Source organism: Rhinatrema bivittatum, chromosome 1 (genome assembly GCF_901001135.1).
Source record: "Rhinatrema bivittatum chromosome 1, aRhiBiv1.1, whole genome shotgun sequence".
Taxonomy (NCBI): Eukaryota; Metazoa; Chordata; class Amphibia; order Gymnophiona; family Rhinatrematidae; genus Rhinatrema; species Rhinatrema bivittatum.
This window is the reverse complement of record NC_042615.1, coordinates 622,214,059-622,228,379: the sequence shown is the minus strand read 5'-3', so window position 1 is coordinate 622,228,379 and position 14,321 is coordinate 622,214,059. Positions and strand designations below refer to the sequence as shown.

The following is a 14,321-nucleotide window of genomic DNA, read 5'->3' as shown; positions in this document are numbered from 1 at the left end:
GCCATTGTCGGTACAGCGGGAGAGCCTGTAGATTACATTTGAGAGAACATAACAGTTCCTGATACTATTTCCCATAATAATTGTTTGGTTGGGTCTGTGTTCTTTTGATATTTGATATTGGGAAGGAAAGTGATACAGGAAATGTGAGTGTTCAGTTCTACTGATCAGTGTGTGAGTAGAACCTGTGAGAGTGTTTCTCGAGGACCAGAGTTGGCCATATTGTTATGAAGAGTTTATTCAGGGTAAGATGGCAGTTCTCTCTCATTGGTAAAGTGCAGTTCCCCTTTTCTTAGTAAAGCAGTTAAATTTGTAGTCCTCTTCTTATTTAGCAGGGCAGAGCCAGTGATAACATCCACCTTCCATTTTTACCGAATAGAGAAAAAGAAGCAAATTAAAAAAAGTTCCATCCTAAACACAATACACTAAAATGTTTCAATCTCTAGGACCTTAGTTTTCAGCTTTTATTTTATTTTTTCTGGAATTTATCAGTATTTATTGTAACGAACAAAAACAGTAGAAAATCAGTGGAGAAAAAATCATTTTTTCCAGTTTTTTCTTCCATTTTAGTTTGTTATAATAAATACTGATAAATTCTCAGAAAAAAATCAAATAAAAACTGAAAATGAAGGTCTGTCTAAAAAAACCCCAAAATCTATTCTTTCCTTTCCGAACACACTACCCATAACCCTTATCCACTTTCTCATCAGCCACTGCTTAGACTACTGCAACCTGCTCCTCGCAGGTTTATTTATTTATTTATTTAGCATTTTTCTATACCGACCTTCAAAGTTAAATACCTTATCAGGTCGGTTTACATCGAACAGGGACGTAAACAGTAAAACATAAACAACTTATTATAATCAGGAGAAACAAAGTTACATTTAACAAGGACTGCAAAACTTGGAAGCTTAAACAGCTGGAAAGAAGGCGTAAGAGGGTAGTAAGTTAAGAAACTAAGATCTAAAAGTCCGTGCTAGTGCTAGTTGAGCTATTATGATAATACTGGTGCTTTTCCCAGCTCTCCTCTACAATCTGTCCAAGAATTCAGCTGCTCCATTTATCTTTCAACAAAGTTACTATGCTCATATAGTCCCTCTTCTTAAGTCACTACATTGGCTCTCTATCTGTTCCCGCATCCAGTTCAAGCTCCTCATACTCACCTACAAGCGCCTTCCCTCTGCAGGTCCTCGCTACATCTCCTCTCCTTTCTTTCTCTACACCCCTCCTCATGAAATCAAAGTGATGTACAATAAATAATATTTACAACAGTCCTCACACAATAAGAACATAAGAAGTTGCTACACTGGGTCAGATTGAGGGTCCAATCATGTCTCGCATCCTGTTTCCAACAGTGGCCAATCAAGGATGCAAGTACCTGACAAAAGTGGCAAATATCCAGACATTAAATAAGTCCCTTGCTACTAATGTCGGTAATAAGCAGTGGCTATTTCCTAAGTCAATTTGCTTAATAGCAGTTTATGGACTTCTCCTCCAGGAACTTGTCCAAACCCTTTTTTTTTTTTTTAATATCATTTTTTATTTATTGCAGTTTTACCTTTATACAATCAAGTATACAATCTTGAAAAATGGAAATTAAACAACAGCATTAATACAACTAAAAAGAAGAAAACACACCAAGATTTAATATAATGCCGATGTAGTCAAAGTCCTCCAGAGGGGTTATCTTACACACCTAGAAGGCTTTCTAATATAGGAAAGAAATAAGAAAATTTACGACTAACCTAGTTTATAGAGTTGTTACATCCATTTGTAAAGAACATTTTAACTTAATGAGGTGATACAGTATCAAGCCTATTCTAATATATTATCAGAAACAGTTCTATCAGAAATACATTTTGTAAGCTGAGAGGGATAGAAAAATATATATTCAACATCATGATACTTAATAAAGCATTTACATGGGAACCTTAACATTAAGAGGCTCCCATTTGTAACAATTTGGGTCTCATTATCAGGAACTGCTTCCTTCTCTTTTGGATATTTCTGATCACATCTGGAAATATCTGAACATTTAAATGAAGACATTTTTCCTTGCGATTCCTAAAGTACAATTTTAGTACGCATTCTTTATCCGAATCAAGTACAAAGGAAACAATTAACGTAGCGGGTTGGGCTTCTGCTATATCTGAAGATTCCAATATTTCTGAGACATTCAGTGGTGTTAAAGATTGAAAGTCCTGTCCCTCCTTTAAATTTGCCTTAAATTAAGGTGTATAATAAACCTTCGATAGAGGTAGAAGTGTTTGTTGGGGGATCTTCAAAACCTCTAGAGCATATCTATTCCACATCTCCTTAGCAGATATTAACGGCACTTTAGGAAAATTAATCATTCTTAAGTTCTTTCCTCTTATCTGATTCTCTAAGTTTTCATTTCTTTTATTAATCAACTGATTTTTCTTTATCAAAGCTATGTGTTGTTCAGACATATTTTTTATATCCTGTCTAGCAGAATCCACAACCCTGTCCCTTGTAATATTCTCATCTTGCAAACATTGATTTGACTTTCAATATCCACCATCTTCTTAATTAATGGGTTCAACTGTGAAGTAACATTATCGTTCAGAATAACCAGGGTTTCCCATATAGTTTCCAAGGTAAAGACCTGGGGTCTTACCATCAATGTCATTTTCATTCCCAAATTGAAAATCTCCGGTATCGTGGTTCTCTGTTCAGCTTGAAACTGAAGAAAACCTCCCGTTGAAATCTCTCCAGAAACGCTGTACTCGACAGCTTCCACTGCGGTCTCCCTCAATGTTACTCTGATAGCTCCTCCTCTGTCATTGACATCATCGGACAGCAACGGGTGGGTAGCCAGTGTAGATGTTCTTGATACTGCAGGATTCTCTGGAGGTGTTCTTTGATCCGGGGACAGCGATATTATAGAGTCAAGGAGAGACTCCGGTGTTTCGTTGCCTTCATGACTCCTCTCCAGCAACTGCTTTTCTCCCGGGTAAGCAACTCCATAAACGACATGAGCGTCCATCGGGCCGGATTCTGGACTTGCTGGTGAGGTTTCTAGAACCAGCCTCTCCCGAGCCCGTCGCTTTCGTCCCGAGTGCGGCATAACTGCTTAAAGAGAGAGAAAATTTCTCAAGGAAAAAGAGAGACGCTCAGCGCGACCGGGTTAGTCCACCATCTTGGACAAACTTCCCCCCCTCAAACCTTTTTTAAAACCTAGCTACACTAACTTCCTTTACCACACCATCTGGCAATGAATTTCAGAGCTTAAATATACATTGAGTGAAAAATAATTTTCTCCGTTAGTTTTAAATGTGCTACTTGTTAACTTCATGGAGTGCCCCCTAGTTCTCATATTATCTGAAGAAGTAAATAACCGATTCACATTTATCCATTCTAGTCCTCTCATGATTTTATAGATCTCTGTCATAGCCCCCCCCCCACCACACACACACACACACACACACACACTCAGCCATTTCTTCTCAAAGTTGAACAGCCCTAAGCTCTTTAGCCTTTTCTCATAGTGGAGCCATTCCATCCCCTTTATAATTTTGGTCACCCTTCTCTCTATCTTTTCTAGTACAACTATACCTTTATTGAGATGCAGTGACCAGAATTGCACACAGTACTCAAGATGTGGTCTCACCATAGGGCAAAACAGAGGTAATATGACATTTTTTGTTTTATTCTCCATTCCTTTCCTAATAATTCCTAACATTCTGTTTGTTTGACTACCGCAGCACACTGAGCCAACGATTTCAATGTATTATCCACTATGACGCCTAGATCTTTTTCCTGGGTGGTAACACCTAATATGAACCTAACATCTTGTAACTACAGCATGGGTTATTTTTCCCTATATACATCATCTTGCTCTTTTCCACATTAAATTTCATCTGCAATTTGGATACCCAGTCTTCCAGTCTCGCAAGGTCCTCCTGCAATTTATCACAATCTACATATTGGGGTAAATTTTGTAACATGCTCACAATTACGCCCGATTTTATAACATGAGGCACTCCACTGTTTACACTGTTTACTTTGCTAAATCGAGAAAACTGACCATTTAATTCTACTCTCTATTTCCTATCTTTTAACCAGTTTGTAGTCCACAAAAGGACATTGCCTTTTATCCCTTAGCTTGTTATAAAATCCGGGGTCGGCGCTCGCGAGGGGGTGCACAATTGTGCACCTTGCACGTGCCGAACCGCGCTGCCTTCCTCCATTCCCATCCCCCTAGCCTGACCGTCCCCCCCCCAGCCCTACTGTAACCCCCCCAAAAGTTTTATCCTACCTTTTGCGCCAGCTGGCAGGCTGCTGGCACGCGATCCCTCGACACAGCGGCAGTGGCCACTGTGTTGCAGGCCTCTGGCCCTGCCCACACCCCACCCCTTTTGTAAAGCCCCGGGACTTACACGAGTCCCGGGGCTTTATGCACACCGCCAGGCCTTTTTCAATAGGTCTGGTGCGCGTAAGGCCGGTTATGCTTGTAAATCCTCCGGATTTACGCGCATAACCTTTTGAAAATCCAGCCCATAATTTAACAACTCTAAATTTTGTGTCATTTGCAAATGTGATCACCTCACTCATTCCCTTTTCATTTATAAATATATTAAAAAGTACCAATCCCACTGCAGAACCTTGAGGCACTCCACTGTTTACTTTGCTAAATCGAGAAAACTGACCATTTAATTCTACTCTATTTCCTATCTTTTAACCAGTTTGTAGTCCACAAAAGGACATTGCCTTTTATCCCTTAGCTTTTAACTTTTCTTAGGAGTCTCTCATGAAGGACTTTGTCAAATGCCTTCTAAAAATCCAAATACACTACATCAACCTTATTCACCCCTTCATAAAAATGTAGTAAATTTGTGAGGTAAGACTTCCCTTAGGTCAGTCCATGCTGGCTGTGTCCCATTAAACCATGGCTATATGTTCTGTGGTTTTATTCTTTAGAATAGTTTCCACATTTTTCCCAGCACTGAATTCAGGCTCACTAGTCTGTAGTCTCCCGCTCATCCCTGGAGCCCTTTTTAAATATCAAGGTTACATTGGCCACCTTCCAGTCTTCGGGTATTGATGTCATTATCAACCCAAAGGAAGATTCAAGGGGTCAATCCCCTCCCTCCCCTCTCAAATCTTAATATAAAGGACCTCAGGCCATATCTCCTCCGCGCCGCCCCCACCCGCTCGACACACACAAACCTTTGTAAAGACTTAGGATGGGGCTGGTATTGTAGGCCGGCCCTGGTCCCGATTTTCTATTAAACAGGATCAGCCTGCCTCCCTCCCTGTCCCCACCCACTCACTCACAAGGAATCAGTGGCGCCTACCACCCCATCCCTCCCCCATGCCTTTTAGATCCAAGCCAGGAGCGAGGGAACCCTCTGCCCCGCTTCTCCAGCATTACTCTGACAGAGGCAGCACTGGAAGCATAAACTTGAATGTAAGCTTGCACTTCCAGCACTGCCTCTGTCAGAGCAGTGCTGGAGATGCTGGGAGCGAGGCAACGGGTCCATCACTCCCAGATATAAAAGGTATTGGGGGGAGATTGGGAAGGGTCGGAGAGGTGGGTGGTAGGCACTCCTATGATTCCTTGTGGGGGGCAGGGATGGAGACAGCCTGATCCTGTTTAATAGAAAATTGGGTCCAGGGCCAGCCTCTTCCTAAGTCTTTACAAAGTTTTGTGTGGCTGGGAGGAGGAGAGTACGGCCTGAGGGGCTTTGCATTAAGCTTTGGGAGGGGATTGGCCTTCTGAATCTTTCTTTGGTTTGATAATGACAAGAATACACGTAGCTCAATATCTTTCAAGATATCCGGTTAAGTAGCAAATTATCCAGCCACACGAGGCCGAATAATTAAAAACCTACCCACCTATATTCAAACAGAACCGGTTAGGTTTTTTGTTATCTGGCTATATGTGATATTGATTCTAACTATCTTTATGCTTCTTTTGGGCTAAGATCCAAGTGTAGGATCTGAAAGATGAGCTAATGGTCCCTTTTTGGCCTTTTGGCTGAATTTGAAAAATCGTACAGGATGGGGAAAGAGAAAGGTTAAGACCCTGCCACCTAAACCCATTGGGCACACGATTACAGCTGGATCGCTGCAAAAGCAGGAGGATTACCCTTCCTGCTTTATAAAACAGAGAAATAAATGGTTTGCTCTTGTACCCTTTTTTGTATGTTTTGATTAAATAAGGTATATTTTGAAATACAGGAGAGGGATCAGCTGAGGGGAGGGGGGAAGTGAGAGGGAATTGGTTGGTGGTGGGTGGAGGGGAGGGCATAGGCAGCAGAACTGGGTGGGTCACCAGGTCCATGATCTTAGCGATTTTTTTATCCCACATGGCATCAGCAAGTAGGGCATCTGGTGGTGTGCGGGGGGAGATTGGTTTATTTGGCCACCCCAACCAAAAGGTATTCCGCTGCCCCTGGGGAGGGGTGTGTGAGTGAAGATATGTGGGTTGTGGGATGTTGCAGAGGGTTGACAGAGGATGTTAGATGGAGGTGAGGATGCAAAGAAGAGCAGAACTGGAGCCAAAGGAAGGACACCTGTAACACCCCCCCTCCCCTCTTCTCCCTCGATCTTGGAATCTCCTCTCCAACCCTCCCTGACTCTCTCTGCCCCTGATCCCTGATCATTTCTCCCTTTTCCTATCCCTGCTCTCTCTCTCCCACACTCGCCATCTATCCTCAGCCCTCTTTCTTTCCCCCGTCTCCTGCAATCACACCGCTCTCTGATTTCCAGGGAAAAATCCCCCCTGCCCTGATTCCTCTGCCTATGGGTGCTGTAATTTGAAATCCAGCCCTGTGCGGGATATTTGGGGGGGGGGGGGGGGGGGGGAATGACTGGGACAGGGTGAAGAGGAGGGAATGGAGAAATGCCTTGAGCTATACTGCCAGGGAAAGGGCAGCGAGGGTGCTAGCATCAGTGGTGGGGGAGGGAAGAGAAGGTAATGATGCCAGGGGTATGGGAAGAGGAAAGGTGAGGTTGTGTCCCAGTGAAGTAAACTGCGGGCTGGGTGTGCTGGGATATGAACAAAGCCCTGGGCTACACCGCAGAGACAATGACATACTCAGGAACTGAAGACACAGGTTTACTGAATCCCTGGCCCCCACAACTGAAAACAGGAGAGCACATAATATACAAATCAATAAAACAGATGCCAAGGTTTTCCGCTTCAGGCTTTTGTGTAATGAAGTATAGCGCAGGCAAACATCTTGTGAGCACATTTCAAATTAATGCTGTGCCTGATGGGGAGCTTCTGCCCTTAGCGATGCAAGAAATGGAGTACACAGAGGAGCACAAACTATACATAGACTGCAGAAAATAAGGACATTAAATCAAGTTTTTTGCTTGTAAAACTTTTGTTTCCTAGTTTTTTTGAGGGGTATAGTTTTAGAAAAGATAAAGCATTTGATGAACACACACAATTGTGCCATAATATAAGATGATGTCTGTACAATTCCCCTCTTCTGTTCTTAGCAACACGTGAAGCAAATTTGATTCCTATGTGTAATATTTAGTTGATGGTGCATTTATTTTTATAATCCTTTGCTTCTTACGACACTCTCCCCAGTATCATGTAAAGTTTGATGTATGAGTTTTCTTTATGGTTCATGCAACTGAGAATGTATCAGTATTTATTATAACAAACTAAAATGTCACAAAGATCACACTATTCTAGAAATTTAATTTCCGAATACTATTTTTTTGTTTTGGGAAAAAAGTCATTGTAAGCCTGCTTTAACATAATGGTCCTTGCACTGGGGGTCTTCTGCACCATTTGAAGGCTTGTGGCAGGGGGAGAAATGACAGGTACCAGGAAGTGGATCCCAACTTTAAGCAAAAGAAAATCTAAAAAAACCTAAAAACCTAAAATCCAACACACCGGGAAAGCCCCTCTTCAGATCACGACTAATCCCATCCCCCAGCCCCCGCTCACCTGCCCTGGCTGCGTCCATGGGTGCCGGTCTCCAGGACAACCCCAGTCCTCTCTCCCCTCCTCCCGAAGCAAGGCGCAGGGCGAAAAGTGACTCGACATGCTATTAAAGTATTGGGAATAAAGTGTAACAAAAGTTAACTTACTTTTTCTTACAGTCCTCTCTGCCCTCCTCCAGAGGCGTGCACCGCGGCTCCCCTGCCTCCCGGGGGCAGCCGGCGGCGAAAGGTAAGGGTAGGCGGTAATTTAGCAGGTTAAACATGCGGCTAAACTGCAGGTTAAAAAGGCGATAGTCGGGGCGCACGTTACTGAATGGGGGGGGGAATAGCTAATTGGAGCGTTTACATATCATTTACATGCCGCGGGCGGAAAGGGTTACCCTTTGATTTAAAGAAGCGTTAAGGATGGGTTAAAAGGGATAGTGAATTGCGGGTTGGACTTACGCGTCCAAATTGCGGGTACAAAGCAGGTTAGAAATGGGGTAATCGCGGCCGCACTTTACTGTATCGGCCTGTAAGTAGGGAACCTATTGGTCAGCTATTTCAGGGACAACAATGCTGTGTGTGGGGGGGGGTTTGTTTGTTTTGTGTTTTCTATTTGTGCATCTATATAATGTATGTTTTGTTTGGTCTTGTATTTGCATGTCATATTGTGGTATTGAACTTATTATAATTTGTTAAATAACACTTTTTATTAAAAAATAAATAATTTATTAAATATATTTTTCAAAACTCTTAGCACCATCACCTTAGGTCTGAACAGAGACAATGGCTTCATGATTCACTACAACTATCTATGAAGGTAACTTATCTCAGTTGGCAATAGGCTGTTCTATAATGCTATTAACACTCTCTCCACACCATGTCCTGTCTAATTCAGTGCCTTCCTTTTATTCTGTATATTTTACCCATTTCCTGAACATCACTTTCCTAGCGTGTAGCAGATGGACTCAGGACCAATGGGTATAGTGTACTCCTGATAGAAGTTGGAGACGGATCAGATTTCAATCTGACGTCAGTCCTAGTGCATATACCCCTGCAGGAAGTGCAGCTCTTCAGTATTTTCCGTCTCCATAGCAGTTAGGGACTCTATGCATGCTAGCACAGCGTTAGAGTAAATTTTACCAAAGAAATCCAAATTAAGAAGAAATCTTACCTCTACAGATGAGCCCCGCTCTCCTGCGGTGACACCCGTTGGGTCCCTCCCTCAGTCAAGATTCCCGAGGTGATTTCCGCGATCCCTCGGAGGGAAGCCTCGGTCCGGTGGCCGACCCTCGGTGGGGACCTAGCCCCCAACATCGGGTGAGGCTGAGAGGCAGCGGGTGCAACCTTGAGCGCGGTGGTGAAGGTATTTTCCCTCTCCCCCTGCAGCCGGAGACCGCCCGAAACGAAACCGGGAAGCGCTGAGACAAGGTAAGGTAGAAATCTATTTAAAAGTCTCCGGTCTCCAAAGCTCGAGGAGACGCACAGGTCGCCAGCCAGGACAAGTGCCGCCGGGTTGATCTGCCCTAGCAGGGCTAGACCCCAGTCAGATCCGAGGGTCCTCCCATGTGGAGACCCTCCAAGGTGGTCACCATATTGTCCGCATGGTAGCCGTCACCATTTTGGCCCTCTTCGCCGCTCTGTCTACCGTCTTGATCCGTGCGCACAGAGGCAAACCGCATGCACAAGTACCGGACGCACAAGCAAAGCGCATAGCCATTCGCTCACTGTGCCAGGCGCATAATTTCGACCCGTGCACACAACAGCGCGCACATCGCTCTGCATGCGCGCACCAAACCTAATTGCACAACTTCGACGCACACCGGAGTGCACAACTGTATTGTACGTGCACAAGCCATGGCACCACCTGAAAATAAGCTCAAAGCTCAGGGCCTTTGCCCAGCATGCCACATTAGAGCTGCACAGCATAAGGCGGCCATGGCCCTGTGTATACAATGCGAAGAGGCCTTAGGGGACCCAACTCATGGACCTCCCCAGCCGGTACTGGAACCCAGCCTCTTGAGCGGTACGCCGGACCTAGCATCACACAGCGGGACCCCCCCTCAAACAGGGCTCCCCAGGGACACGGCGCCCCCTAGTCTAGACCCAGCCTCTATCTCCTGGGTGGAATTCTTCAAAGGTCTGCTTACCTTCGTCCACATACAACCGGGGCCTCCTGTAATGCGGTCACAGGCCCTACCAGAGAACCTCAACATGCCAGGACCCTCTATGTCCAGGGAAGGGATCCCACCGCCCAGAAGCCCCACCTTCGGCGACACAGACATCTCAGATGAGGAGTCAGAACCCCTGGAGGAAGGGGAACTCCCTCCGGGGATAGAACCCCATCGAACCATGAGATGCTTCTTCACCAAGGACGAGTTTCCAGACCTGGTCACATACAGCTTAAAAGAGCTTGCCATCCCAGGCACAAGTGCCTCAGGGGAATCTAAGACGAACCCACTTTTGGAGGGATTTCGTCAGACCTCCCGCCATTTCCCACTATTACAAGCCATCCAGCAACTAATTGACCTGGAATGGGATGCCCCAGAAACATGTTCAAAGGGGGCCGGGCTCTGGCAGCCATGTACCCTCTGGACCCTGCCGCCAAAGATCTCCTGGCATGTCCGAAAGTGGATGCCATGGTCTATGCGGTCTCGAAGCGCACTACTATCCCGGTGGAGGGAGGAGCAGCACTCAAGGATGCTCAAGACAGATGTCTGGAATCTATCCTCAAACAGTCCTTTGATGTCTCCACTATGTCTTTACACATTGCAGCCTGCTGTGCCGAAGTGACACGCGCCTGCTTAGTACAGACCAGGAACAACACTCCTGGGGAAAGCCCTGGAACCAGCTGTATCATTCCTCATGGACGCCACTTTGGATCTGGTACACACAGCAGCTAGAAGAGTCTCATCCGCTGTGGCAGCCAGAAGAGAAATCTGGCTCTGAAACTGGTCTGCCAACACATCCTCCAAAACGAGACTCACAAGGATGCCTTTCAAGAGAACACTCCTGTTCGAAAGCGAACTAGAGAAACTAGCCAACAAGTGGGGCGAGTCCCCACTGCTGCGGCTACCGGAGGACAGGAATAAGAGAAACCAGCGATCCTTCCCCCGGACCTCCAGAGGCAGAGGCAGAGGATCACAGCGCTTCAACCCATATAGAAGCTCATATCAAGCGGCCCGCCTTGCAGGCCAAAGCCAGTCCTTTCGGAACAAGCACAATAAAAGGAGAGCCAGCTCGGGCCCAGGCCCCAGCCACACCCCACAATGAAAATCAGCCGACCCATCCAAAGGAAGAAGCCATAGGGGGCAGACTGGCTCTATTTTACCAAAGATGGGTCGAGATAACTTTGGACAAGTTATTCTCTAGAATACTTGGGAGTCCGGTTCGACACCAAACAAGACAAGGTCATCCTGACACCAACAAGGAGATCAAAACTGATGACCCAGTTACGAACCCTATTGAGCGAACTTCGCCCCACAGCATGGGATTACCTACAAGTTCTCGGCCTCATGGCATCCACACTGGAAGTAGTCCCATGGGCACGGGTTCACATGAGACCCCCTACAACGCTCATTACTATCACGATGGAATCCACTGTCCCAGAACTACACCGTGCGGCTTCAGCTCCCGGACAGAGTTTGGGCTCAACTACGATGGTGGCTACAAGAAGGCCATCTGAGCCAGGGAACAAGACTATCCTCCCCAACCTGGATCCTACTCACCACGGATGCCAGCCATCCAAGGGGCTAAGTCCACGCCGGGAGCCAGCTACCGGACTGAGGCTTACCTCCGAGGGATCTCGGAAATCACCTCAGGAATTCTCAACTGGGGGAGGGATCCTTGGGTATCACCACAGGAGAGCGGGGCTCATCTTGTAGAGGTAAGATAAGAAAATTATTCCTTACCTGCTAATTTTCGTTCCTGTAGTACCATGGATCAGTCCGAGAGTGGGTTATATCCCCCGACCAGCAGAAGGAGTCAGAACAGAGTTTGAGAGTGTCAGCATAAGCATATAGAGTAGTGCACCCTCTGCTGGAGCTCAGTATTACGTATAGCAAAGCCCAAAAGAAAAACACAACATTTTGGATCCAGATCCGTCCCCAAAAAGGAACAGAGAAAGATATAAGTAAACAAACGGTCAACGGGACCAACAGTCAACTTGTGAGGAGCTGTGAACAGTAACAATAATCAGAGACAAACAGAATGAAAGTTACCTGGAAGAATCCGAGCAGGACCTAATGAAACCCCTAGTGGCGGGCGTCTGGACTGATCCATGGAACTACAGGAACGAAAATTAGCAGGTAAGGAATAATTTTCTTTTCCCTGTACGTACCTGGATCAGTCCAGACAGTGGGATGTACCCAAGCTTCCCTAAACCGGGTGGGGTCCTGAGAGACCTGCTCGGAGAACTTGATCGCCAAAAGAACCCGTGCACTGAGGCGCCAGGTGTAGTCTGTAATGTCTGGAAAAAGTGTGCAACGACTTCCACGTCGCCGCACGGCAGATTTCCTGGGAGGAAACGGAGCGAGATTCCGCCCAGGACGCCGCTTGGGATCGCGTGGAATGAGCCGACACGCTGCGAGGCGGCACCCGCCCCGCCGCAATGTAAGCCGATGAGATGGCGTCCTTTATCCAGCACGCAATAGTCATCTTGGATGCCTGAGAACCTCTCCTCGGTCCTGACCAGAGGACAAACAAATGATCGGATACCCGGAAGTCATTGGTAACCTCCAGGTAACGGAGCAGCACACGCTTGATGTCCAGGAGCCGGAGAGACCTCTGAAGCGAACGCTGGAAGCTCCACCATTTGATTGACATGGAAGGCCGAGAGCACCTTTGGTAGGAAGGATGGCACCGTACGAAGGGAAACCCCGGAGTCGGAGAAACGGAGATAAGGGTCCCGGCAGGACAAGGCTTGGAGCTCTGAGATCCGGCGAGCAGAAGAGATGGCTACCAGGAAAACCGTCTTGAGGGTCAGGACCTTGAGGGAGGACCCCCTCAGGGGTTCAAAAGGAGGGCCCGACAGCGTTCGCAGCACCAAGTTGAGGCTCCAAGAAGGGAAAGGATCCCTGACCGGTGGCCGTAGGTGTTTGGCACCCTTCAGAAAACGTGCGATATCCGGCTGAAGGGGTAGAGAGCAGTCCTTCTGTACCAAGACATTCAAGGCCGCCACCTGAACCCGGAGCGAATTATAGGCGAGACCCTTATCCAGACCATCCTGTAGGAAATGAAGGATCAGCGGGACAGTCGCCTCCATGGTTTGGACCCCGCGGTCGGAGCACCAGGCTTCGAAGACCTTCCAAATTCGAACGTAAGCGACGGAGGTCGAAGGCTTGCGGGAACGAAGCATCGTTGAGATCACTGTCTCCGGGTAGCCTCTGTGGCGGAGACGGCGCCGTTCAAAAGCCAGGCCGCAAAACAGAAGAGTTCTGCCTGCTCGAAAAATAACGGCCCCCGACGCAGAAGATGAGGAAGATGGGACAGGCGAAGTGGGCCGTCCACCGTCATCTGAAGTAGATCTGCGAACCATGGCCGACGGGGCCATTCCGGGGCGACGAGAATTACAGTCCCTCGATGATGTTCCAACCTGCGGAGAACCTTGCCGACCAGAGGCCAAGGAGGAAACACATAGAGCAGTTGATCCGATGGCCACAGAAGGGCGAGGGCATCCACCCCCTCCGCGCCGCGCTCTCTTCTGCGGCTGAAGAAGCGTGGAGCCTTGGCGTTGAGAAAGGTCGCCATTAGATCGAGGCGTGGAGTCCCCCAACGACGGACGATGAGATGCATTGCCTCGGAGAGAGCCCACTCGCCGGGGTCTAGGTGTTGACGACTCAGGAAGTCCGCCTGAACGTTGTCCACCCCGGCGATGTGGGAGGCTGCTATCCGGGCGAGATTGCTCTCCGCCCACTCCATCAGGGGAGTTGACTCGAGGGAGACATGCTTGCTTCTTGTCCCCCCTTGACGATTGATGTAGGCCACCGTGGTGGCGTTGTCCGAGAGGATCCTCACCTCTCTGTGTCGCACCAGGGGAAGAAAACGCTGGAGAGCGAAACGCACGGCACTCGTTTCCAGGCGATTGATCGGCCACTTTGCCTCCTCTGGCGTCCAAGTCCCCTGCGTGGCGCTTCTTTCGCAGACGGCGCCCCATCCCGCGAGGCTGGCATCGGTGGTCACCACCACCCAATTGGGAACCTCGAGCGAGACTCCCCGAGCCAGATGTGAGGGGACAAGCCACCAATCCAGGCTTTTCCTGGCTAATGGTGGAAGCGGCAGGATCACCTGATACTCCTGGGAGACTGGTTTCCAACGGGATAGCAGGGACGCCTGCAGTGGACGCAGGTGTGCAAACGCCCAGGGTACCATGTCGATGGTGGAGGCCATTACTCCCAGGAGCTGCAGATAATTCC

The 14,321-nt window shown here is 47.4% G+C and overlaps 1 protein-coding gene and 1 long non-coding RNA gene across 2 annotated transcripts in view; both read right to left on the bottom strand.

The window, feature by feature from the left end:
- Nucleotides 1-1,528: 1,528 nt before the first annotated feature.
- LOC115073301 lies at nt 1,529-7,985 on the bottom strand. Its single transcript, XM_029571618.1, has 2 exons — nt 7,931-7,985; nt 1,529-3,087 (listed from the first exon to the last, which is right to left on the bottom strand). Exons 1-2 carry the CDS (start codon nt 7,947-7,949, stop codon nt 2,453-2,455), a joined length of 654 nt encoding a protein of 217 aa, XP_029427478.1. The 5' UTR covers nt 7,950-7,985; the 3' UTR covers nt 1,529-2,452.
- Nucleotides 7,986-7,992: 7 nt separating this feature from the next.
- Nucleotides 7,993-14,321, bottom strand: part of LOC115073311 — a 69,293-nt gene continuing 62,964 nt past the window's right edge. Inside the window, exon 7 of the long non-coding RNA XR_003851978.1 lies at nt 7,993-8,030. This is a non-coding gene — a long non-coding RNA (uncharacterized LOC115073311). The remainder of the gene's footprint in view (nt 8,031-14,321) is intronic.